Source organism: Neopelma chrysocephalum, unplaced genomic scaffold (genome assembly GCF_003984885.1).
Source record: "Neopelma chrysocephalum unplaced genomic scaffold, ASM398488v2 Primary Assembly neopelma1_377, whole genome shotgun sequence".
NCBI classification, from domain to species: Eukaryota; Metazoa; Chordata; class Aves; order Passeriformes; family Pipridae; genus Neopelma; species Neopelma chrysocephalum.
The window spans coordinates 120,227-147,815 of NW_020898041.1; the positions used below are offsets into that span (position 1 = coordinate 120,227).

Consider the following 27,589-nt stretch of genomic DNA (forward strand, 5'->3'; position numbering starts at 1 on the left):
TTCGTGCACATCTTTCACTTAGCAAATCCTGTTTGCAGCATCAGCTGAGGTCAAAGACAGACCCTACTGCACCATACAGCACATTCCAGTACCTGATGGGGCTCCTGAGCAGCTGCAGAGGGACTTTGGACAAGGGCCTGGATTAACAAGGGGGAATGGCTTCAAACTGACAGATATTAGTTATTAGAAAGAAACTCTTCCCTATGAGGGTGGTGAGGCCCTGGCACAGATTACCCAGAGAAGCTGTGGCTGCCCCATCCTTGGAAGTGTCCAAGGCCAGGTTGGACAGGGCTTGGAGCAACCTGGAATAGTGGAAGGTGTCCCTGCCCATGGGAGAGGGATGGAATGAGGTTGGTTTAAAGTTCTTTCCAACCCAAACCATTCTGTGATTCTATGATTCTATGTCTGCCTTTTCTGCTCCATACCCTGGAACTGATACACACCTTTTCCAGGTTCAGTGCTCATACAAATGGCAGTTAGACAGAAACATAAGCTCAGTAATATCAGTGCAGAGCAAGCCTTTCCCCACAGGACAGAGGCTGTTCTGGGCTAGGTTCATGCTGTAGTCGTTTTTACCTTCTGTGTCCTTGTGTTGCTCCTTAGAGGGAGTTTCCCCTTCATATTTTGCCCAGCTTTCTGTCCAAGGTGATCCTCCAGCACTGGGCAGGACACTGCAGGGCAGCTGCTCAGCTGGGCTCTGTGGCCTTTCCTTGTGCTTCTGGGTCTGCAGCAGAAGCAAGTGTGACTGAGCCGGTGCCAGCAGCAGGTGAGTGTGTTGACACTGCACTCCAGTCCTTTCCCACAGCCAGAGACTTCTCTTCAGTTGCTCCAAGGCTGCATGCTCTGCTGAAACAGGATCATAAAATCATAGGAGTATTTAAATTGGAAAGACTTTTGGAGGTCTCTGGTCCAACTTCTTGTTCAGAGTTAGATCAGATTGCTCAGGGCCTGAATATTTGGGTTTGGGATTGTTTTACTTTTCCTTGGGTTGTGTGTTGGAAAGTGACCCTGGGCTGAGCTCTGCTGGAGCACAGTGAAAGCTGACACATCTTCAAGGGAGCTTAGCACAGATGTTTCCTCCCCAGGACCCTTCTTTGAAGGAGAAGGGGGATTTCCTGCAGTTTGAAAATGGGAAGTCATTTTCCTCTGTTGAGCAAGGCAGAACTTGCCTCAGGGGGTCAAGTCAGCCTGGGTTGAACTGATGTGTGGAATCCCCTGTTGCCTCACTTTGCTGCATAAAATCCTGTTTGGCTTTTTTCCACCATTGGGAGGGGATCGCACTGCCAGGTGGTCTTCCAAAGGAACAGGATGAGTTGGGCTGCTATAAACTTGTTTAAGAAGACCAAGAAAGAGAAGAAAAAGAAAACAGTCAGAAAGTCAGAAGAGGAGGAGTGGGAGAGGCACCCCACTGCCTCCCTACCAGCCATTCTGCCCTCTTCTGAGCCAGCCCAGCCAGACAGCAGGTGTCAGGGCTCCTACAGGCAGTCCCTGGCTGCTGCTCCTCTTTGCATGGAACATCTGGGATGTCTGATTCAGTTGTCCTTCTCTTCAGATATGCTTCTAGACCATCTGCGTTTAGCAGCCCAGAGATGAAATGCTGTTCCCTGGTCAGGGTTGTGATGCTGTGGGGTGGCTCTCCTGCCCACATGGGTTGTCCTCCTCTTCCTGACATCCTAATTCAGTACCCATGGATGCAAGGGAAGGGGCACAGGTAGTGGTCAGATTTATGTGCCCTGCCCTAAGCAGCCCATCCTTCTGCCTCTTGTCAGCGCTGCTGACCTGGACTAGGTGAGTTAACCCCACAGATCTGTTCTTATTCCTCATGCTTGCCTTTGCCACCTCTCTGTTGCATGGTTTCGTGCTGAAGAGCTCCAGTGCCTTTCTGCTTTGAGATGTCTTTTGCATTTGCTGCTCATTTCTGTTTCCTCTCCGCTGTGCATTTATCAGGAGAATTCTATCCCTGTGTTTCTGAAGACAGCAAATTAAAGCCATTGTCTGTCATATAGAATGAGGCCTGTTGGGTGGCTGGCTCTTGTCTACCCCTGCATGTACCCCTGATACATGGAATTCTGATCCTAGGAAATCTTGTAGGAGGGAAGTGCTTGTGTTGTTGGATTTGAATGTTTTGAGAGACACTTTGATCCCTTTTCCAGGGATGCAGGAGGATTTCACTGGGGTTACATGTTGTCTGCTCTACTCACGTTGTTCAAGTTTCCTGTTTTCTCAACAGTGTATTGCAGACATCCTTTTTGTGTCCAGATCTGCCTGTCCACCACCATGGTGACAGCAGCTGGTGACACTCCCAGAAGTGACAGTGAGGGGAGTGCTCTGAGCATTTCTCAGCTCAAAGGCATTGTGAGAGTTGGAAGGTTTGGAAGGCAGAAGAGATTGCAAGCCCACCCAGTCTGAGCTGGGGCAGGGGTTTCAGGGTCCTGGCTTTTTCTCTTATTGGAACAGAGAAGAACTTACGGAAAGAGGCACTTAATCTCGATGGAGGAACTAGGAGAAGTGCACAGCTCCCTGGTAAGCCCTTCCACTTGATACTTACCCTCATGATCAGCAGATTCTTTTCAGTCCAAACCTGTCTAGTTTCAACTTCCAGTCCCTGTCTGCTGGTCTCTCTTTGCTGGTTCACAATGCTCTCTGCTGATAGGGAACCTCTTCTCTATACAGATGTCCTCTGTTGGGATTTACTGTTCTCATAAACTATCCTGGCAATAATTCTCCTAAAATAGGAGCAAGAAATCGAAGTAATAGCCCAGTCTTGCTGTCTAAGGAAGAGATGTCTCTATGCACAGGTCCCTCTAAGCACTTTCCTTGTTATATGTGGCTGGACACAGGGTGTACCCTGGTAGGAGCTGGATTTGGTAGAGCTCTGAAGCCTGTCTGGTGGTGCTGTGCCAGCTGTGGAGCTGTGCCGGATGTGGAGCTGTGCCAGATGTGGAGCTGGGCTCTTGAACACCATCTCCCAGTTACCTCCCTTCCCTGTGCAGTCTCATGGCCCCTGTCCTTGGTGTGTCCCAGCAACAGGATTGCCTGTTATCACATGCCAGCTTAGCCAAAACTTCTCCCATATGGGTGTACAAACATGGTTCCGGTTTAACTGTGCTGATATAAGAAGAAGGAACTGCAGATAGTCTGGCTGGGATGATTGTATCTACCAAGGAAAACAGAGCAAGAAAGTCTCTCCTTTTCCTCAGATCTCCTCTTTTGGCAGAGAAGGGACAGTGTGCTGCCTCTATGGCCTCTGTGGCACTCTCACGTCTGACAGGATGCATGCGTGTGCCATAACTATGAGGTACTTAATCTGTGATGCATTATAGAGCCCAGTCCTACATGCGTCTATCCCAGATCCCATCATCCCACATTATCTATCCCCTGGGCTCCTACACAATGAGTGTAGGGCTTATAGTGATAGGACAAGGGGGAATGGCTTTAAACTTAGATTTAAATTGGATATTAGGAAGAAATTCTGTACTGTGGGGGTGGTGAGGCACTGGCACAGGTAGCCCAGAGAAGTTGTGGACAAAGCCAGATTGGACAGGGCTTGAAGCAACCTGGGATAGTGGAAGGTGTCCTTGCCCATGGCAGAGAGGTGGAACGGGATGATCTTTAAGGTCCCTTCCAACTCAAACCATTCTATGATTCTGTGATTGTCTACAGGCAGGGTGGTGGGGAAACCTGAATGAAGCCAAGTTTTGTTTCTTCTTCAGTTTCTCCCCTATGCCATTTTCAGTTCCTCTTTCCCCCCCAGAGCTGCTAGAGGAATCGGAGTTCAACTGTTGTTGGGAGGGGATTGCACTGGGACAAGTTAGGGGCTCTAACACAGAAGTGGTCCCAGCATTCAGTGGATCTTCCTCTGCAGTCTCCATGGGATGATAAAGTGCAATCTAATAGTGAGCTGGTATTTAGGATCACATTCCTTTCTAAATCAAAGAGAAGAGATTCACACATCCATACTCCATGCTGTCTTGATTTCAGTTGAGTTTCAGTTTTCTTCCTAGTAGCTGGGTTTTGAATTCAGTATGAGAATAATGTTGATAACACACCGATGTTTTAGTTGGTGCTCAGTAGTGATGACCCCTAAGTCAAGGACTTTCCAGTGTCCCATGCTGTGCCAGCAAGGAGCTGCACAAGGAATCAGGATAGAGCATGGTCGGGACAGCTGACCCACACCATAGATATTCCACACTGGGCACATCATACCCGGTGTATAAAATGAGGGGGTCAGCTGAGAGGGGCTGAACGCTGCTGGCGGACAGGGTGGGCACGGGTCAGCAAACGGTGAGCAATCGTACCGTGCATCACTTGTCTTTCTTGGGTTTTGATTCCTCTCTCTTTTTCTTATCTCTCTGTTCTTTGTTATTATCATCATCATTGTTATTATTATTATTATGTTTTTCATTATCATCTTTTATTTTAATGATTAAATTGTTCTTATCCCAACCCATGAATTTTACCTTTTTTTCTGATTCTCCTCCCTGTCCCAGGGATGAGAGGCAGTGAGTGAGTGGCTGTGTGGTGCTGAGTTGCTGGCTGGAGTTAAACCACAGCATACACACATACAAGCAAACCATTTCCCCATTGCTTTCAAGAGCTTCAGCATTTGGCAGTGCTGATATTTCCCTTATATTCAGTCCTCTTGACCATCATTGATAGAGATTGCTGTGCTCGCGGCACTTCTTGACTGGCAAATCAGAAGCAAAGGCAAAAGTATTAGTAACCAAAAAAATTGAATTATCAATTGCAAGACATAATGCTTGTGTGCTTTTTGAAGTGATACACATTTTGGCGGGGACTACAGCTAAAACATTGGGTTAACTTTGCTCTTTATACTATTTCCATCCAACATTTGTAGCCATGGCACCTGTCTGTGAAAGACCTCTGCTTTTCCTGCAGTCTGTCGGGGAGACATGAAGCAACACTGAAAATGTGACTCAAAGGGTGTAGGGGCAATTTAGAGCTTCCCTTAAGCATACTGGTAGTGTCTGTCCTTGCAGGACACTGGTGCTGACCGTGCAAAATGGAGGAATACCATGAGCTCCTAAAGTGAGCTGAGCCTAGCTGTGACCTCCTGGGCACATGGGATTGCTGTAGGATCACATTAAGAAGTAAGGGTAGTGGGAATGGAGGGACTTCAGTTCCAGAAGGGAGAATATGTGTTAAGTACAGAAATGGTGAGTGTGCAGCAAAAATGTGTGAAATCTAGATCTTCTGAAACAGAACTCAGGCTGGATTATCCCAAATTCTTCTTTATGAGGTTTTCATGCAGAACAGAGATATTCTGGAATAACTTTGTTATTTTCAAGGCCAGAGATCCATGCAGGGAATATAAGGGACCCAACCTGCTGCCATATCCTTCAAGAGCTGGTATACTGCTACTGCAGAGTTTACTTCTTCAGTGTGGTTTAGCAGACAATGACAAAGGACCATTAACCCTGTGATGGAGAGAGTTAAGGAGCTGTCCCAGGATTTGTTCCAGCACTTTGCTATCCAATGGGACATGCTAGGAGAGAGACTAATTTTATGGCTCAAAAAGTAGCTTGGGGCTACCCTGTTCCCTCTGATATGACTTTCTCTGCATATCTTAGCAGCCTGGAGAAGCTTTGGGGTGACCTAATTGTGGCCTTCCAGTACCTGAAGGGAACCTGGAAGAAAGATGGAGAGAGACTGTGAATGTAATGCAGTTGCTTCAGACCTGCCCCCCACCATGTCAGAAGGCATTTCCTGGATAGAGACTAGCTTCTGTGGGATAAATATTCAATTTATCATATTTTTCCTTGTTATTTTGCATTTCTTCCTTTGAAGACAATGGAAACAAACAGAGAGACAAAAGAGAGTGCCTCACATGCCTGGTGTGCCTTAGGGAATATAGAAAGGTGAACTGGAGCTCCCTGGATGTGAGCCAGTAGCAGGCTGTTGTCTCCACAGCTGCAGCCCTGTAGGGTTGCAACTGGCAATCCTTGGCCATCCACTTTATCTCCTGAGTGAAGAGACCGGGTTCACGCCTCCTTTGTAATGAAGCCCAGTCTCACCATCAAGCAGCTGCTTTAAATCCCAAGCTATTGAGGAACCGGTAGAATTACTTGGAAAACGGAATAGTCCAAGTGATGCAATGTAGTGCAGACGATTACCTGCACTTGAGCTTCACCTCTTTCTTTTCCTGCACCCTGAAGCTGCACTGAAACTTGAAGCTGAGTTGATGAAGAGATGTACAGCTGAGATGTGGCACCTGAACCCTTGTAACAGTTCTGTGTGTGTGCCTGGAGAACAGGTGACAGCCTGGTGCTCATCTCCTGCTGTTTCGAATTATACGGATCACTCTTAGTAATCTGGATCCTAATGATCTTGTATCTGGATGTGATGGATCCAGATTACATGTACATCAGTAATGTAAGCATTGCTAATTACATGCATTATTAGTATACAATCAGCATCCTGATAAATTTAGTTCAGCACTCCTATAGGCTGAATGGCTCTGCAGTCTTGGAACTGTCTGAAGGTGATGGTGCCCCTGTAAAATAAATTGGGAATGCACGTCCATGACCAGTGCTTTGACCCACCGGTATATCCACATGAAGGTAAATGAGGACCAGGTGCCTCCCTCTCTTTCTCAGACACTTGATCATTTTATGCTTTGCATTTTACTGCTTAATGAGAGCCATTTTCTTGGACAAGTCCAGGTGCTCTTGGGACATCAAATACAGAGGGGTTCATTTTTGTCCCAAAGGGTGGTCTGTGTAGTCAGTGCTTCAAGGGAATGTTGCTTCATGTTCTGGGTGAAGCTAAGACATGAAAGGAGAAATGGACTGAAAGTCTTTGAATGTATTGGAATCTCTAGAATGCCAAACCACACGGTCCCTTTCCAGATGTGTGTTTGGTTAGACTTTATATTATCTTCATATTGACTTAATGGTTGGGTTTTTTCATGTCTCATCAGAAACCCGGAAAGGCAGCTCCTCAGCCAGGAGAAGATACCTTGAATGGCCACCTTCCCCCCGGCTGGCAGAGCTACATGTCTCCCCAGGGCCGCAGGTACTATGTGAACACCTTCACAAATGGTAAGTGAGGGTGGGGATTCAGTAAATGTTTCAGCCTAGCAGGACAAATCTGCTGCAGGAAATTGTCTTTCAAATTGATTTTGATGACAAAGTAGGCCCAGAGCCAAAGGAATTAATATGACCCTGGCACCATGTGAAAGAAAATAATTATAAGATCTAGTCTTATGATCATCTGTCATCTTAATTCTGACCATCAGAAGACATCTGAAGCATTTACAAAAGACAGAGAATGTAAAGTAGAAATACCCCTGTCATTAACGTTTTAGAATTTGAAACACTGTTAAGGATATATTTTTTACCACATTCCCTATTTCCTTTCCCTTTAGCTGGAGATATTTCTGTCTCTATATATACATACATGTGAAGTAGTTTGATAGAACTAAAGCACTAGCACTAAAGCACCACTGAGGAAAACAGAAATAGTGAACTGGTCAGACTCAGCTTGCCCATGAAGACAAGGGAAGAAAAACAGATGTAATGGGACAGCACAGATGGAATCTTCAGTTCTGTACTTGTGTGTTTTATTCACTATCATGCTGGTAGAGAAGCAGACTTAACTCACGATCTTATCAACTGCTCAAGACCTGTCAAACTTGTACCACCTCTGGCTTACCTAAGACTCTGTGTCTACCTGCTTTTCTCATCATGAGCTCAAAGCAGCATTGCAAAACAAGGACTTGTGACCAGCAAAACCAGGTTTCTTTAGCAAAAAGAATGCCAGAATGTCAAGGAAGAAGAAGACAGTTGTTAACAATGGAGTTGCAGCCATCAGAAATGACATTGGCATTACTCTTCCTGACTTACAAGGAGAGCCATGGGCTGTCCCAATGCACCTCATGGTCTGTTCTGGCACCGTGTGTTTTATTTCAGAAGCCCTTGGCCTGGAACTTGGCCAAGTCATTATTTACCAGATTTCAATGCATGAACATCTTGTAGGACCCTCCCTCCAGAAGGCACATTTCAATTTAACCGTGCCTTTGTTTTCAAGCACAGTCTGCTCTGGCTGATGGGCAGCATCCTCTGCACAGCTGAGGAGATCAGCAGGAGTTAGATACCCCATCCCCACTGCAATTCAGAGGTGGGTGAGGAGGTGATTAAACTCAGTCCTAAGCCATCATGGGAATGGACCCTTACTCACTGGATTGAGGCCAGATAAAACCAGTGAGAGGCAGAGACTCTTTTTTATGTGATAAGAGCTCTTGCCACAGGGACCCTACCCCAGAAAGGTGGGTGGCCTGGACTAAGTTTCTCCATAACGTCAGGCAGCTTTGTACTTTCCTCATAAAAGTTACAAGCAATATAACAAGGGCCAATAGCCACATTGTGCTTGGGAGCTCCAGGCCAGGAATCAGGAGAGCAATTTTCTCTAGGAAGCGATGATAACCCTGGCACAGGCTGACTAGGGAGGTGGTGGAATCTCCATCTTTGGGAAGTCTCAGAAACTGCCTGGACAGAGCTGTGGCTGATCTGTTGTTAGCAGTGATCCTGCTCAGAACGAATAGATGGGCTGGAGACTTCCAGAGATCACTTCCAATCAGTCTTTCTCTGGAGAATGCCCAAACCACCTTTGGTTGTGGTCTCAGCTACTACAATGGGATTGGTATGCAGCAGGAAATATGGTTCTCAGAATAACAGCATGTAAGAGAGGGTAGAAGTGGGATTTCTGTATTCTGATCTTTGCTTTAGGGAGCACCTACTCAAATCCCGTTTAGATGAGAATCTCGTCACCAGAGTAATCCTAAGCCCAACTGGCTTTGGAGTTCTTGTTTCCTATTCTGGGCATAGGGAATTTCTGAGCATTTCTGAGCCTCCCATACTTCCATGAGGGCTGTAGCATTTCATGAGACAATAGGAATCTCCTGCAGCATGTACAGGGGCACTCTGACCCCTGGACTACCTCCAGCTTAGTTTGTGTTCCTGGCAAGCTCAGTTTCTCTCAGCCTGTTCAGTTAGAATATGCTGCTGCCTCAAAGTCTTCTAGCTGTGTAGACTGCTTTGTGCTAGTTTGTTGGCTTGGTGATATCACTTGAGGGTATTTTTGCTCTAGTTGGGCTGTATGGCATGATCAGACTCGGATCTCAAATGCCTATGCTTCCTCAAAGTGGATTATATGCCAAAAAAGTGTCACCTGTGGTGTCATCTCGGCTTCAGACAAAGCAGAATGCAACCTTCAGACCTCTCTGCTGAAGTGTGTGATGAAGCCTTATCCAGTCCTGCCATGGGCAGCTGTCTGGACACCATTTTGATTTAATCTGACTAATTGGCTTTGACCTTTGATCCTGCAAAACTTGTAGTTCAGGACTATCTGTAGGCTCATGTTGGTCAAGTCTCATGTTGATGCACTTTCTTCCTTGACCGTGCTGCAGAGTTGGACCTACTGAGACATGCAGTCACCTTAAAGTCAAGTTTGGCATGTGAGGCTAACAGTGGGATTGCACTTTGACACTCAAGATGTATTCTTTAGCTTCAAGTCATATGATAAGTCAAAGACAATACACTATAAACCTGCAGTCCCCATTTTTCCTGTGGTAGAGCTGCATTGGCATGGGTAATGTTTATTGCCAGTCTCAAAGACCGGACAGCTCTCTGACTGCACCTGCTGACTTATCTGAACTGCTTATTTGTCCTGTCACTGCTGCAGCTGCTGCTGGGAGTACCAAGATAAACAGTGGCAACGTTTGTCACAAGGATATGGTGCCAGCAGACATCTCTGTCACAGGGTTTCATGAGCCTCCATCCTGCTTTGCCTCCATAGCACCATTGTTTCATCAGCAAGAGCCAGCTCTCTTCTCCATCAAGGTGTAGATGTACTCCTAGGATGCTCTCTCTTTACCATAGCTATCACCAGATGAGAAAGTATGCTGAAGCATTTTAGAGAGGTATCACTGTCTAGTGGACACACGTGTGAACTCAGAGGTCAGGTGAAGCCAGTTGGCTGGCCTTCAGTGTGATCCATGCAGTTAAAGGTCTGCTGCTCATCATTACCCACCAACAGCAGTTGATGCAAAACTCTTGGTTTGTAAGGTCACAACCACTTCTCAGATCTCTCAGGAACCAGGCAACTCTTTTACTGAGAGGGTTGATTGAAAAGTGTTTCTAGACCTTCTCCTCCTATCTGAGGAAGAAGTATTTGCATCTCCAAGGGAGTGAAGGCATCCTTATTTTAATGAAGACAAATGGCCAGACTGTCTCTTAGATAAGGAATGAATACTGTGAGATTCAAAGTGAAAGATTAAATCCGTCTGAAGCCCCATAAAAGGGTTTGGGAAGGAGCCTTCTCCAGCCAAGAAGCTTCCCTGTCGAATGTGTGTTCTCATGCAAGGGCTCCCCTTAGCAGATGCAACAAGGCACAAGGTATGCTCGGAGAAGGAAGCTCTGTGTAACACCCTGCCAGGAGATGATTGCACTTCAGAGCAGTAAGGGAATGAGAAAGAACTTTCTGGTTATTTTCAGTATAAGTGGTTTAATTGTGGTTCTCTTATTTTTTTTTTCACTTCTGGCTTCCACAAGCATCTCTATCTGCTTTGCTGAAAATAGATGTTGCATAAAGTATTTTATTAGAATTGTACAGTAACATAGCTGCACTGGAAGGTGAGTTCAGGGCAACTTAGATAAGAGCAAGGCACTGTTTCATGAAGGTTATGGTAGATGTTTCAGTGGAGGGACCTCAGACAGTTCACTGTCTGCTCATCCCTACCAGGGCCTTCTGCTGCATTGAGTAGCAGGGGCAGTGGCTCAGAGGGGTGAACACTCTGACATATCGCAAAACACTGGGACACACGGGGCTGTAAGGGTTTCCAGGGACTCGGTTACACTGCTGTACACTGAAAAATGAGGTTTTATTCTTCTCCATTTGGAGCCTTCTGTCAAAGAGGACTTCGGTTTTCAGTTCCAAAGTGGAAGGAGGTTCTGACTTCAGAGCAGATTAGGCATGTCCCTGTGTATATCTTGGCTCCCATTGTCAGGATCTAGAAAACTTCCTATTCAGCAGGAAGAGACATGAAACTGTCCTGGAAGGACCCTGTATCTATCATCAACCAAAGCTCCTCCCAGGCTCCTCTGAAATGCTCTACGGAGTTTCCTTCCATCTCCAGGTGCAGAATCTGGATGTGGATCAGAATCACTGTGCCAAATCAAGGGTGTCTTCTCCAGGTGCTGAAGTACCAAATTGTCCAAAGGGACTGTACAACTTCAGCTTTGTTACAGTGGCTTGTACTTTATGTAGCCTCTTTTTTTAATTTCTTAACATTTTTGAATTCAGGAAGGGATTTCTGTATCTGAGCCATGGTCTGAGCTCTTCTTACTCAGAGAACAAATGGTTTCAGAGAGAATAAATATGACTGTTTATTCTTCTAGCTTACAGCAGGTCTCTCTAGCTGCTGTGGAGACTGGTTTTATGCATTTTTCCCTTCTTATTTTAAATAACTTAGAATATCCTTCCTATCAAAGCTTTTCTGTATTGTTTTCTCTGTGCTTCTCCTCCCTACTGAGGCTAAGCCAGGCAGTGGAGCTGAAATAGAGGTAGGAGGCTCTCTACTTCTACTCAAACATGCAGAAATTTGAGAGGAGAAACTAATAATAATTAGAAGCAGCACAGAGCTGTCCAGTGGACTGAGGGGGAGGGAGGGAGGCAGGAAGGAAGGAAGGAAGGAGTTCCTCTCCATGACAGAGCATCCAGCAGTATCCTCAGCTCTCAGCTGGAGCCTCCCCAGAAGTTCCTTCGTGCTCTGCCTTGTGCATGTGCTGTGTGCACCCTGGGGATCCTGTCCAGCTGCTTCCATCCACGGATGCAGCTGCTGAGCCCCCACCAACAGCATCCTGCTGCCTGCTGTTTCTGATCCCACTTTTTCTAGAGTCCAGAGGCATGGCCCCAGTCTGGACCTACCACTAAATGCAGTTAATTGCTGGAGTGTTCCACTCTGGCTTTTCCTTTAGGGCTACTGTTAGATAGCAAACATAGCACCGCATTTTAGGTTGAACAGCACTCTGCAAGGTCTCCTAGAACCCACAGATCCATACTCTTGCTTTCTCTTTATACATGTCCCTTAGGCATTGCTATCATGCATCCTCTCTTTGGTTGTCCCTTCCATCATAGGTCTCTCATGCATGAGGTGGAAGACAGTCACACAGTGGTTTGGTAAGCATATGTGGAAGCTCCAGGCATTGGGTTCACTGTCTGTTCATGTAAATGTTGTATGTGGACATCCTCAGAGCGGCATGTCCTTCACATGCAGCACTCTAGCTGTCCTGGGTGCCCAACCAGTTGCCTTGCCAGTCAGTGGGAGGCATATTCCAGTGCAGAGTGAGGGGATTCATCCAGCTCGGGACTGTGGCGGAGCCCTGGGTTGGGTGAGAGCACAGCACAACATCCTTCTGCCCCACGCTGGGGCCTTGCTGGCACCCACTGTCTTTCTAAGGGGGGGATGCTATCAAGAGCAGCCTTTTTTGGCAGGTCCATGGTAGTTTTAGCACTTCCATCGTTGAAAAGCAGGGGTGAGAGGAGGTATGGGCCTTCTCATGGGGCAGGACTGTGGCTAAACATTTATCCAGCCTCTGGGCAGGGTCTGTGAGCAGGGCCCTGCATGAAGGAAAGACAATTCATTGATTAGGAAAACAGCAGCAAAGGCAGTTTGAAAGCTGGCTGAAGGGAAAACAAAAAGGGGACCATAGTTAAATTATAGTAAACTCATGCAAAACTGTTTGGCAGATCATTCTCAGAGCATGGTTATCAATGGTCCCTTGTCAAAGGGTAGTTGGTACTGAAGGGAATCCTGCAGTGATCTGCCTGAGAATTCATTCTAGTCAGTATTTCCAGTAATGAATGGCATGTTGACATTGAGAGCACTTATTCAAACAATAACTTTTAGCTGGAGCTGGGAAGAACATGGTGTGCTGCACAGAACAGTCTCAGAATTCACAATCACGCTGGAATAGGAGGATGCTGTTCAGTAAAGATGCACTTAAGATCAGAGATTTCATCAGAAATAATTAAGTGACAAAGACAGGCAATGGAACAGTTTACAGACAAAGATGTCAGGGCTCTGGAGGATCTAAAGCTGAGTGCAAGCCAGCAGTGTTGTTCTAGTACAAACCAGCTAGCATTTTCCATTGTATAAACAGGAGTGTTGTCTGTGAGGCATGAAGTAAGCCTCCAAATTTACAAGGAAATTATAAAGCCTCAGCTGGAATATTTTATCTTGTTTGGACTCTACACTTCAGGAAAGATGTGAGTCAGTTGGATAAAGCCCAGAAGAGAGTAGCAAAAATTATGAGAGATGTGGAATACATAGCCTGTAGGCAAATGCTGAGAGATTGGGAGTGTCTGCCCTGGGAAAGCAAAGATGTGGATGGGGATGTGAAGGTAGGCTTTAAGTGCATAAAATGCCGTTAGGGAGAAGACTGTGTGCAATGCCTGTCATCACTAGAAGACGCAGTAACACACTTCAATTCCAACAACTAACCCTTCCAAGCTCTCTAAGATAGCGGAGTGTGGGAGTAGGGAGTTGCCTGGGAGTCTGTATCACTGGAGGTCTCTAAGAGCAGGTGACGCAAAACCATGAAAATTCATGTTTGCCTTGCTCTGGGGCACACAGCAGGGACAGAATGGCTTCCTGAAATCCCTGTCAAACCTGTTTTTTCAGTCTGTAAAGCCTAAACTATATGAAAAATATTTATCAATGTAGAGAATGACAAATGTCTGGGACTCACATTGGAGTTGTTCTTTATTTGGTATCTTTATATTTCCCCAGTTTTTACATTCAACACATCTAACCAGGCTCTTGTCACTCATCTGCTGGTTTGCTTTTTCTGGTTGTCTAAGTCAAAGAATCTTAATGAGTTCAGAGGAACATTTAGTTTGCTTCTTTTCATGTGCAGCTCTGTTGAATATTCCCACTATGTTTTGGGACAGTCCTGCCCTCGAGCTTTCCAAGGAAAGGCAGGATCAGCCAGGAATGCAGCAGCAGACAGACTCCACACCGTGCAGTCCCAAGGGCTGGGATGGGAGTGTGGCTGGGAGCAGGGAGGGGACACAGTCTTTGAAGAAGGTCAGCAAGCAAAAGCTGTACAAGTTTTGGTGGAGCTCTGAGCTGCTCCTCAGCTGAACCCTGTGTGTAGTTCTGCTCCCTCTTCCTAAAGACCAGAGGTGTTGGGTGACCTGTCTGTCCAACAACTCACCTTTTGGACCATGCCTGGTGCTGCATCATCTCTACCTCACCATTTCCTTTCTTCCTCACACAGTGCAGAATCCTTTTTTTTTTGAATGAAACAGGTTTTGTTTTTTTTCTCTTCATGCTTGAGCTATTCAGAAATCGAAACTCAATTATGTGCTCCCTTTCCTAGGGAGGGAAATGGGATTTTAGGACCAAGTAACATTTTTATTCTTCTGAGCCTTCAAAATACAACAGAACCCTCCCTCCTTGTGAGACACTGCTATTATTGTCAGCTGTTTCCAGCAGTTAGTGTCTTTCCACATTATGATTATCTGCCTGTGTTATCCATACATCTTACCTGACCATAATAATATTTCCACCATGTGAGTTGTTGCGTGGTCTAATTGTCATTGTCTTTACATGGAAAACATAAGAAATTGGTTTTTAACAAGAAAGAAACAGAATTTATGAGACAGTGTTCTTATGTGGGAAAAAGATGTTAGGAAAATCAGTAATGAAAGAATTGGGGTGACTGAAACAAACAGATTTCCATAGGTAAATAAGCCAGATGACAAACAGCGCATCTATCTCCACTTGGTGGTCCCACCAGATAAGCACTCCACATTTATTATCCTTTGAAACAGGTTCAATCCTGAAACCATTATGAAGGCCTCTGACCTGTATAGGATCTACACAATGAAGCCCAAGACAATTTCAGTATACCTTAGGTTTTCTCAGTATGACCTTGCTGAGGAAGTTTGAGTCTGCACCAGTTACATTATAGCTGAATGTCTGGCATCTGTCTTGTGCAACATCTAGAGACATCCCAGCTTGTCATGTCAAAACATAAGAAAGAGGAGTGAGATGGCAAGCCACTCTCAAACGTCTGTAGCACTTATGGTCCTCATTGTGCATCATTAACTTTGCAAGGAGCATTGTGCTGTCTAGAAGAAGAGTTGGGATCCCTCTCCCGGGATTTGGAGGGTTAAGTGTCTGTTTGCACTCTCTTTTGAGAACTGGCACTACATCAAGCAAGGATAATGAGCTGGAGGGAAGTGCGTGGCTGTCAGGCTTCTGCCACCAGAGCACTGACTGGCCTCTTGGATACTCACTGCCCTTAGATAGGTTCCACTGTCTCTGTTGCTGTCTGAGCAGGGTGGACCAACTGCAGGGTAGACAACTCCATTTGAACGGGATCTTCCAGTCTCACCATTTATCCATGAAAAGAAACAGCTTTACCTCTCAATTGTTTTCCTGATATAGGTGTCTAATATAGCTAACATGAACTTTGCCCTGTAAGTGCCAATCTCTCTTCACTGACTTTAGGGAAAGCCTCAGTGACAATACCTACTCCCCAGGCAGGTAAAGGTGGCTCTGGCATGAACCTCACCAAAGACCTGAGCTCACAGCCAAGAACTGAAGGAGAACTTAAGAAATTTCCTCAGTTTCCCTGTATGGGATTATTGCCCCTTACTGCTCCAGAGAAATAAGCTGTGATGGTGTCAGCAGGCACAGAGAGGGCTGAGCAAACAGCCTCTTTGTATCAGGTCATATGGTGAACACACCTCCCTTCACATCCAAAATATCCGCCCTGGCTTTCTTCCCCATCGGTGTGTAGGATGAATAGGACACCTGTAAAATAGCACACCTCATTTCTACACTTCCAGCTGTACGTTCATGCGTCCACACATCTGCACATGTATACCCACTTCAGAAGAGGGGCATCTTTTTGGGGGAGGTTCAGTGGCTGGAAAGCTGCAGTGTTCCTGGGGAGCTACCTGAATAGCAGGAGCTGGAAGGCCAGGCCAACAGCTCTGCAAATCATAGAGTCATAGAATCACAGTATGGTTTCAGTTGGAAGGGACCATAAAAAACATCCCATTCCAACCCCCTGCCATGGGCAGGGACAACTTCCAGTAGACCAGATTGCTCCAAGCCATGTCCAACCTGGCCTTGAACACTTCCAGGGATGGGGCAGCCACAGCTTCTTTGGGCAACCTGTGCCAGGGCGCCACCACCCTTACAGGCAAAAAGTTTCTGTTTTACACAGTAAAGACCAAGGCAAAAGTATTTATCCAGAAGCAGGAAGTCTTGACAGGTGTAGGAAATACAAGAAATATGACCTGCTGGCATCGTTATGATTGAGGAAAGAAATATGTGTTTAGATACCTGCATTGCACAAGTCCTAATAATAACCCAGGAGCCCCCACGGAGCCTGGAGGGAGGCAATGGAAACGAGAGGCAGGCTCTGCCAGTACAGCCTCGGGGATGTTCCAGGGAGGAGACCACCTTCCCCATAGCACATTTGGCCTCATTCAAGGTAGCCACAGCATATGGCTTAGAGCTGGCCAGAGCTGCAGCTCAGTGTTACAAAGCTGTCAGCCCTACAGAAAGCTTCTCTACGTGATAGAAACTACTAGGTCTGAGCTATGCCAAAATGCAAAAATGCATTTTGTGTGCAGTTTGTTTGAGCAGAGAGCAGAGAGAGGGGGGTGATACTTTTCTGCTCCTATAGCAATGAATGGGAGACCAGTAGTTACTCTGAGGAGGGAACAATACTACTCTGCCTTAGCTATTTTACCCATCAAGTTTTAGATGTTAAACTCTCCTCCTAGTCAGTGTTTGGCTCTCTCCAAGCCCATGCTTCCCTTCTTTCTCCAGTCACAGCATCACCCACAGGCACACAGCACCTTGCACTACCATAAGCCCTCTAGGACATGTGCTCAGTCCATGTTTTCCCACATCTACTGCATGGCCAAGGGAAGAGGAATTGGGTGTTTGAAGTGTGTGAGCAGCTTGACCCCCTTGTCCCCATCTCCTGAAGCTCCCGCTGTTCTGCAGAGGAATCCTGGGCTGTAGCCATGGTGCTGGTGACTGGGTGAGAGGAGCATGGTGTGCAGCCCACCCTTCCCTGGCTGACTCCTTCCCATGGCCAAGAGGGGTTTTTAGGGGTGGCTGCTCCTGCTTCCCAAGGTCGGGGGAGCATGTTGGCAGCTGGACGTGATGGCAGCTGATGGACTGAGGGAGAAGGGGGTTTGTACATCCTGACATGGGCGGGGTTAGGGGTCCTGTTTGCAGGCAAGGGGAAGAAAAGCACAGGCAGACCAGAGAGAACGTAAGTCACCCTTATGCACAGCTCCCGTGCTTCCTTTGAACCAGCCTGGCTGCCCATTTAATTCCCCTATTTGCCTCAGGAAAAATATGAACACAGGCTATTTGTTACTCCTCCCTCACCAGAACTTTGCTGCCCTTTGTGTTGGCTTTACTCCAGCAGACAGTGGTAGGCTTCATCCCTTGAGGCCAGCTGCCCACCACCCTCTCCTTGGGCTCTGAGGTCAGGCCTGGTGTTGACCTGTTTGAACAATTGTGAAATAAGGCCTCCAGAAGCTGCCAGTTTTCTTGTGACCTTCATATTTCAGGTGAACTGTCTTGAATCCTTGATGAATGTCCCAGTGCTTTCTGCACACTCCTCCATCTCCGCCTGTGACTCTGGTGAGGTGATATTGTGTGTGATCTTCCTGAAGAAAAGCCAATTGGTGTTTATGTGATGTGCTGCGGGCTCCTCAGGGCCTGTGTCCCTGTCACCATCCAGCTGAGATTGCCTGTGTCTGGCTGTGCAAAGGGGTGTCCCTGTCCGTCCCCTTCCAAGACAGGTACCATTGGAGCAAGTCAGTGAGAAGCTTTGTTGTTCTGCTGGAATTTCAAGAAATAAATGTCCTCAGGCTGCTCTGTGTTGCAAAATCACTATGTGGGAAGTTTTCAAAACCTTTCATGTAGTGAGCTGATGGGAAGATTGTGAACAGGAAAAAATCCTATCTGGGAGAGAGGGCAGATAGAGTGAGTGTGGACATCTGCATTCAACCCTGAGCACATCTGGGTCTTTTGGAGGTAGGTGCTGGTAAAGTGAAATCATTTCTGCCCTGGAAATCTCTTACCTGCCAGTTCCTGTGAAATAACTATGTTTATTTGCCTGCTGCTGTTTTGGGGGTTTGGCAGTGGGCTTCTAACCCAAAGCAAGGAAAATAGCACTGCTCTCCCCTGCCTGCATTTCCTTACAGGGCTTCATATTTGGTTCAGGTAGTGTCAGGACTACTGGCAACTTCCTGCAGAGCCTCTCCCCTTTCCCAGGGTTACACTGACATCATCTGAAACATATTTCGGAAGTAACTCCCTAGTATGATATTTTCTTATTGACAATAGTTGTAGTTCTTTGTAGTGACTGAAACTGAGAGGAGACATGAGTGCATGGGCACAAGTGATGGGGAAGGATGTAAAGACCTTCTAAAGGTAGAGGGGCAGAGAAGGTGGGAAACAGGCAAGGTGGGAAGGTGGAGATGCTATCCAGTCTCTGAAAGGTGTAAAGAATTGTGTGCTTCACATAGCCTCTTAAAACCATCTTCTGAGCATGGACAATACTTACCCATCTTTAAGAAAGCTGGGGTGAGCAATCTCCTCTGCTTTGACACCCCGTTAATCCTCTTTTCAGATATGAGATTGTTGTAACGCTGAAGGGAGCGGACAGAGCAGATGATACCGCACACAACCTGGATTGTAAGAGAACAAGAAAAAGCTTCAAGCCTGCTTGGCAGGGGTGCCCTTTGTATGTTTTCTGAAAGGGGAACCCTAGGATCACCCTGCCATGCTGAGTTCAAAGTACCACGTGCCCAGAATGCACAGCTACTATGTGGTTAACAAGTTGCTCAGTGTCTGTGGGAGGGGTTTACAATTGTGTGTGGGTAGTAGATTCATCAGGAAAATATTTGATTATGCTGAAGAAATTCTGTGATGAGCTGCAGCTGTAATACCTCTTGTATTAGTCAAACAATAGCACTCCAGCTACCTCGTCTGTCACATTAAAGATGACTTATGTACTTATGACACTAGTATGTGTGTGGCTTGCTGCCACCTTGCTTTCACAGCTGAGGTTAACCTTACATGATGTGTTATTATTTCCAGCCTTTTCTTGTCTGTGGTGTTAGGTCCTTCCCATTTACTAAACAGTTTTCTGTCTCCTGTAAAGCAGGAATTCTGCTTTCACATTGCCTTGATTCTAATTAAGGTCCATATATTCTTATAATGACAAATATCACTAGTAAAATGCCACCTGCAACAGTAAGTTCTGGGGCAGTCCTGAAATGTGTAGCTAAAAGTGGTCATTTCCTTGAAAAGAATTTTAAGTCTAGCACTTCAGAGTTTTAGAAAAATTTTCGTGATCTGCCTGAAAATATGTATTACATAGTATCCTCCTGGTATCACCAGTCAGCTTTTCTGTTTCTGCACTCCTGGGTGCCCTTTCCATCATATCCTAATTTACCCTTCACCTTTCTTCACTGAAGTTCCTAACATCCTATGGCTGGTGAGCAGCTGGGTTAGCATCGTCATAGAATCACAGAAGGGTGTGGGTTTGAAGGGACCTTATAAAGGGATCTCGTTCTAAATCCCCTGCCATGGCCAGGGATGCCACCCACTACACCAACTTGCTTAGGACCACATCCAGCTTGGCCTTAAACACTTCCAGGGACGTTCTTTCCATTCAGCGTGGTGCTGTCTTTGTCTTGCAAGTAAATTTCCCAAACCAGTATCTGCTAAAACATCCTGGTCTGAGTGGTTAAGTGCTCACATGTCTAAGGCCCACTGGAATCCACAGCTGGAAACTCCACCAGTCTTCATCCTCCTTCTTCCTTGTCCATGGCTGCTGTCATGAGCAGTGCCTGGCACTGCTTGGGCAGGTAACAGTGGTTGTGGTCAGCTTGTATGTGGCACTGTTGCCATTAGGACACTCACTGGGTCAAAGAATACCCACAGAGACTCAGAGGGACTTCTGCATGTTTTGAGGTTCTCCATTAGAGGCCGAGGGCCCTCCTGATTCAGCACAGCAGCTCCTTTGTCCTTGTGCTCCCACATTTTGGTCCAGTGAGCCCTGCAGTAGTGAATCCCATGTGGGTCACCTATAGCTGTATCAGCTCAAAAGGCCCAAACAACCAGCTCATGCATGAGCCTCTGAACTGCAACACGGTCATCTGCACAGTGGCCTCACACACACGGGCCTCCCAGGACCCTGGCCTTTACCTCCATCCTTATACCTAATGAAAAGAGACAAGAAAAGTGGGCAGAAGTGACAGATGCAAATCTCTCTGCACCTGCATCAAACATGAGAGTCAAGCTCACAAGTGCTGAAAGCAGAGTACTGGGTAGTGCATGAACTAGTTCAGTAGGAGTTGCGGTGTCAGAACTGAAATGCAGTTCCATCCCACAGGCACTTCAGTAAAAAAGAGACTGAGGCTGCCATACAGCTTTGAACCTCAGTCCTGAAAGATGCACCATGGAAACAGGCACCATCCAAGAGTTCTTGAATTCTTCTGTCTGTGTGTTGAACATAGAGGTGCTTGTATTCCTTCCATCCACTGATATCCCACATTGGGTCCAGCAAGTAATCCAAAAGAGTCAAGAATTTTCTGCAAGTGGTGAACTTCCTCACTGCTTTTCAGCACTACAGCACTGGTTTTCTTCACAGAGAGAGTCCCCTGTAAGGCATCTGCCTTTGCTGAGCCCTGGGCTGACACCTGCACCCCAGCTCTCAGGTGTGCTGGGCAGGAGCTCCAGGAACTTGCCAGTCTAGCCAAATTATTGGGTCATTTCTCTCAATGAAATAGCTTTCAGCTCACTTTGAGGTCACTTTCTAAACAAGCAAAGATAAAATATCTTGTTTATTCTCTGAAAATAAAGAGCTCAAGATTCGGTTGGTAAAGGTTGGAATTAGTTACAAAATGACCAACTGTAATTAATAGCCTTAGTGCCATCCCTAGCTAGAACCATTCCAGGCTGTGCTTGGGCTGCCAGGATGGATGTACTTCCTCTGGAGAACTGACCACTCTCTGACCATTCACCCAATTGCCTTCCCCATTCACAACAGCACCAGTGAAAATGCAAATATCACTGAGTGATCACAGAGCAGAAAATTCTCCTACTTAGTCTGTCATCTTCCTCCAATCCCCCAGTGAAATGCAGCATTATGAAAATTGCTTTCATATTCTTGATTGAGGTCTAGCTTGCAGTGGTGCAGTAGGGAGGTTTCCTTTGCACCTGGTGCTTCTCAATTTAATCCTTTTTATGTGATTACAATGCTTAAATATTATGTGTCTTAGGAAAGAATAGTTGAGCTTGCAACATCATAATGTTCCAGTGCTCTCAGCTGTGGCATTGCATAGAAGCTGTGAGACAAAAATGTGCTCCCACATTTTGGTTCAGTGAGCCCTGCAGTGCTGAATCCCATATGGTATATTATAGGGTCTGCAGGAGGTCAGGTCTGGTCTGAGTCAGTTCTGTAAACTGATGCAGAGGTGTGGCCTCCTCATTCCAAGAAACAAAATCTCCTTGTGCTACTCATCGTCTGGAACAAGAGGAAAACACTTTCATTGTACTCTCCTCTGCTTCAAAAGTTTTGTATGGTTCACACCAGTCTCGGGGCACTGCAAGTGATGTTCCCTCCTTACATGTCCAAACCCCACACTCCACTGGCCATTCCTTTGGGCTCTTTTCTCCCACACACAATATCAAGAGATAATAATAATGGCCAGTCTTCGCGAACGAAGATTTTGGGAAAGGTCTTTTACCTTTCCAGCCTGCGCAATGGATTTTTTAGGTGAGACACAGCATGCACTGAACTGAGCCCACCCTGTAATCCTAAGGTTCATCTGCTGGGGCCAAGCGCACTTGGATAATGGCAGTGAGGTCCTCAGGATGTAGGTTTGTTTAGAGTGACCTTCTCATAGATGGATGGCCTCACAGGGCTAACGGGCTCCATCTGCCCGGGGGACTGGGATTCGAACCTGGGTCGCAGCAGTGAGAGTCCTGCATGCTAACCACTAGGCCACCAGGGGTCCCGATATCAAGAGATGAAGTGTCATGAAACACCAGTTTATCACAAATGTCAGGAAGATCATAGCCAGAAAGGGGATATGAGGTGCAGGACCCCTGACAGGTCTCTGCTCCTGGCTGGCGAGGTGAGGTTGGGAGTGTCATGGCTCTAGGCAAATGGGAGGTTTGGGCCGGGAGTGTGGTACTGTGCTGTTAAAGGAAGCCTTTCCAAAGCAGAGCTATTTGCCCTCCCCTCTGACTCACAGGGCCAATCAATCAGGCAGGCCCCAGACCTTGCTGAGAGCCGATGGAGATGCAGTGGAGAAGCAGAGGAGGGCTATGGAAGGTTTGCAAATTACACGTGCAGGTGTTTCCTCTCTGCCATTGGCAAGAGCAAAGTGAATCCAAAAGAGATGAGGTAAGACTGTCGGGACTTGTTCTTCCCTTCTGCAAACATGACTTCTAGTTCTTCTTGTTTTCAGGAACAGTTTGGGAGAAGTTTGCAGGGTTTCTTCTTGTGGCATGGATGAGGGACATGTTCTGTTGCTGTTATTCATCCTTGTCTGTGCATGTTCATCCTTGGCCTGTGCAGCCTGCATAGCTTCGGGTTCTTCGGGGCAGAAACTGCGTTTGGAACTGCTCAGCATCACAAATTTATTGCTCTTAAAGCCAAAACAAGCTCCAAACCTATTTACAAAGACATGAGTTAGCACCAGTAGTTGGGAGACACATGGCAGCTGCTACAGATCCTTAAGACCAGGAAAGGTCTGCACAGTAAGGAGACCCAGAGGTCCTCTGGCTTGATCTGCCCCATTCTTGTAGTTTAGACAATGAAACTGTGGAGCATTTAGCTCCTAAAATAGAACTACACATGACACCATGGAAGAGGTACTAAATCCATTCCTGAAAGCAATATAAGCTTACTTGTGAGGAATTGTGCTAGAACATAAAGCCTTGATGATTGGCTGATGTTGTATGTTCAGACTGGAAAGTAGCTGCTTTGACCTCGGAGTGCTACTGGATTCACGGAAAGAGGACAAAAAATTTCTTCTTCATATGCTACACTTTGATCCCAAAAATCGTCTGCCTCAAGACCTCCTCACAAACTCTGTTTCTTGACTAACATGACATCCCAAAATGTGTGTCTCTCTGAAGGCCTGACACATCATGTCATTTCTCATTGTGCCAAAGAGATGCAAAGTGAACTTTCTTCCCCCAAACACCTGAAGTTTTCACTTTCCTTTGGTAGGAAATGTTTAACCACATCTGTGAAAACCCTCTCTGGTTCCATTGGCAAGTATAGCTTGGATCATGTAACCATTTTAACTCTTACTACCTCATTTCAGTTTGCACAAGTGGTTTTCTTCTGCCTTGCTGTTCAGTACCTAATTCCATATGGTTTGGTTTGGAAGGCACCTTGTACCAGCCCCTGCAGGGGATAGCTGCAGGTGTCCCGTGGGCAGGGACACCTTGCACTTAGACCAGATGGCTCCAAGCCCTGGCCTTGAATATCTCCCAGTGCTGTAGGACTTCTTTTTGTTGACAAACCTCCTTCCCAGTCCAGAGGGTGACAAAGAAGCTACTAGTCATTCCTTCCCCTCAGCAACTAAATTAACTAATTAACATGTGGCTGATTAGAGAGGACAGAACTTGTTGGTGTTTGTCTGCCAGCGCTAAATTGCGCTCTTAGAGTACAAGGCTTTAGCTTGACTCCAGCATGCTCTCTGGAAAATTGGGAGGGATATAAAATTCTAGGCCAATATTGAATCTATTCCTAATAGCTGTGATCGTTGTTTTACCACAGGGTTACAAGTAGTCTTCAGATTTTCCAAGCACCGGGATCAAAGGCTCCAAGATGAGTCTCTGCCTTGGTTGTGTCAGGCAGTACATTATTTCTCAACAAGCCTTTCCTGTGTTGCTGTGGAAGAAAGTCATCCCCCCACTCACTTCTAATCCCCACTCTCACTTCTAGTCGTGACTAAGGTGCAGAGAAATTTGTAATGTTGCAGTTCTACCTTGGTAAATTTAGCTGCTTCCAGTAGATGGCATTCCAGCAGTGCAGTCCTGATCTAGATTAGTTCCTATCCCTGCTTGGGCTGCTGAAATAATCCCTGTTACTCTGTGCACAGAAGTGGACTTATTTTTCTCCTAGCACCCAAAATAAATGGAGTTAAAACACCTCGCTCTTTTCATTTCCTACCCAATAAAAGAGGTTATTTCTATTTTATGCATTTTATAGCACTTTCTTGTTTTATTTTTGATGTGCTTAACTCCATGATCACTTTATTTTGGAAAATTTGTCAAGACGCTGAATTCTCAAATCTGCTAACCACTGGGCACTGCTCTTTGATGTATGAAATTTCTGCCCTCAAGTTATGTATCTGGGCTTTCTGTGTGGCAGAGGGGAAGAGTGAGGCACTGCATAGCAGCTCCACAGCAGCGAGCAGGCAACACAGAGACCAGTTACAAGAAGCAGCTGGTAATTTTAACTGATTAATTACATTTCAAATATATTTGGTAGGATTTTAGGTACATTCATCTGTATGGTCACAAAAATAATGTAGGCAGATGCGCTTGCATAAAAGCCCCAAGCCAAATATGAAAGTAACTTTCTTTACTGCTAATGTCAAAGTTAGTGCTGACAAAAACACATTACTTCACTGACTGCACTGGGGCACAGCATCAGTGGGCATCACAGCCCTTCCCCACAGATCTCCAGAAACCAGTCTTTAAAACCGTTGTCTTCAAGTCAACTCATTTATTGTTATTCCTCATTAATCAGCAATTTACATTAGAAAAAAATTTAAGAGAAACATGGGTAGCATACTGCATTGTTTATCTTTGCATTACAATAAATGTAAATTGGAATTTGTCATTATTTAACCATGCACTTGTGGATTTTAAGGCAAGACAAGCTGACTCATAAAAGACAATTCTTAGCATGTGATTTTGCTTCTGTTTAGTTAAAACACATTCCAATTCTTCCTCATTGACCTAGCATGGAATTTATTTACTTACTACCCAATTCACAAAAACAGACTAAAATTTAAATATTCCCTCATGATTCATCAAAGCTTCTAGTTCACCAGGTTATGCACTTGCAGGGGAAAAAAAAATCTCAAAGTATTTTTCTTTGCAAGCTGTGGCTCTGTGTGTGTGCCGTGACCTGGGGAGGGGGTGAGGGGAGGGCTGGGCATGTATCCCAGGGGCATCATGGATGGGGGGGAAGGCCCCTACTTCCATTTGGGATCCATATCCTGACTCCTTTCCTGAAATAAGGAACCTAATGCAACCCTTGAGGACATCTCTATGTATGTATATACATTCATACATGTAGATAGATATATATAAGCATATATATACATATATGTATATACATATGTGCATGAATGTATATGTAAAAATAAGCCTTTTATGGTTCTTGAAGCATATTAGCATTCTTTTTGGAGCCCAAATAAGCACTGACCCAGGACAGGAGGCCTTATGTGCCTTGAGGGAGGGTCTGACTGCCAGTGCTAAAGTGTTACCACCAAAAGCTCTCTCAGCCTCCCCTGCTCCATCACCACTTGACCTTGGCCATCCAGAATACTGACAGAGATGCAGGATTTCAGGCTTTGGCAGGGTTACATGGTTGTTGGTTCAGATTTGGGGAATCAGATGTTTCAAATGAAGTGGCCAAAGTAGTCCTTGGACTTGATTACAATGACTTGCTTATTTTCTTATTTGATACCATCTGGCAGTCAGTATTGTGTAGTTGATTTGGAACTGATATGTTAATTCAAAAGGAATGGTAGCTTGGGCTTTCTAGCTGGACTTCTGCAGGAGTTGCTGCTCTCACTCCACCGTCTGCTGTTCAGAACTTTTACAAAGATTTGCAATTAAATCTTCTGTCTTTAGCATGTGGTCAAAAATAACCTTCCATTCAGTGAGCAAACGAGCAGAATGATTACACTACAGAGGCAACTGAGGGAGGAAAGCAGCAGCAGTCTTTGGAGTGTCACTGGTGTGACAGACGTTTGTATATCCCAGCTGCTAAATGACCTGTGTGGAAAAAAGGAAATTTGCCAGGGAAATAGGTTTTTTTGGCAGGGGAAAGCACCTCGGCATGTGTATATGTCACTGAAACCACATCTGTGAGTCACTCACAGCTGCCTTTCATGTGGAGAGCAGGCAGAGGCAGTGCCACTGTTTGGTCCCTGTGCCCAGGCTGAGGACCAGGCTGGCTGTGCTGCAGCCGCTGCAGCCACACATCACGATGCTGCTGTGGGCTGCAGGTAGGGCCTGCTCTGGGCTGGATTTAGTGCCACCTGGAAAGGCTGTCAGTGCAGGTCGGGTACGTGCTCCCAGGCAGTGACCGGCCCTGGGCATTCCTGCACTGGAAGAACCAGTGATGCGGCTTCCAATCTGCTCTGTCTCCACCCATCCCAGCTGGCAGCTACAGCAGGAAGAGATGAGAGGAGATAGGAAGTGCAGGGAGGTGCAGGCATCTTCCTCACAGGGTGAGAGCCTGGTTCAGAGGACACTAAAGGTCAGACTCATGGGTATGTATGTAATTGTCATAATTCTGGTATGTGTGCAAGGCCTCCATCACTCTTACGCTGATGTTTCCCTTCAACAGAAACAACCTGGGAGCGGCCAAGCAGTGTGCCTGGGACTCCAAAGAGCCCTGTGTCACAGAAGAGTTCTGCAGGTAGTGTTTGATGCTGTGCTTGGCCACTATGCAATATGTGAATCTGCTTCTCTGCTACTCAGCAAAGCAAAAGAAAATGCTGTGATACAGTGGGATGTAGACTTGATGTACATATAGAATCATTGACTGGTTTGGGTTGAAAGAGACCTTAAAGACCATCTTGTTCTACCCCTGCCATGGGCAGGGACACCTATCACTAGACCAGTTCCTCCGAGTCCCATCCAGCCTGGCCTTGGACAGTGCCAGGGATGGGGCAGCCTCAGTGTCTCTGGGCAACCTGTGCCAGGGCCTCACCACCCTCACAGCCAAGAACTTTTTCCTAATATATGATCTAAATCTACCCTCATTCAGCTTAAAGCCATTCTCCCTTGTCCTATCACTGCAGGCCCTTGTCCAAAGTCCCTCTCCAGCTCTCTTATAGCCTCTCTCAGTACTGGAAGGGGCTCTACGTTCTCCCTGGACCCTTCTCTTCACCAGGCTACATGGTCATGAGAGTGTAGCAGAGCAAAGATGGTGGGGCTTTCCCTTCTGATATGTCTTCTTGACTGCTGTTTCCCTGCCAGTCCATCTTCTGGCTGGGTGTCTGAAGTGTCTGCTCAAGAGCTGAGGTAGCTCCCCCTTGGAACACAGAGGCCAAAGGTAGCCCAACAAGCCCTTTCCCAGTCCTGCTTTCTGATGGGGCAGGGAAATTAAATAGCAGCAGAGGCACGTGGGCTGGCTGATGCTCTTCCATGCACAGAGAAGTGTTTTAGCATGTGATAGCTACAGGGCTGACCACATCACCTCTGTTCTGATTTGAGATTGCAGGAAATCAAGTAACAGAATCAGGT

At 46.2% G+C, this 27,589-nt stretch overlaps 1 protein-coding gene across 1 annotated transcript in view; it reads left to right on the plus strand.

Moving 5' to 3' along the window:
- The window catches only part of GAS7 (growth arrest specific 7), a 106,246-nt gene that overhangs the window by 29,835 nt on the left and 48,822 nt on the right, over positions 1-27,589 (plus strand). The window contains exons 2-3 of the mRNA XM_027706477.1: positions 6,941-7,061; positions 26,688-26,759. Of these exons, the coding sequence (XP_027562278.1) occupies positions 6,941-7,061; positions 26,688-26,759 (193 nt within the window). The remainder of the gene's footprint in view (positions 1-6,940; positions 7,062-26,687; positions 26,760-27,589) is intronic.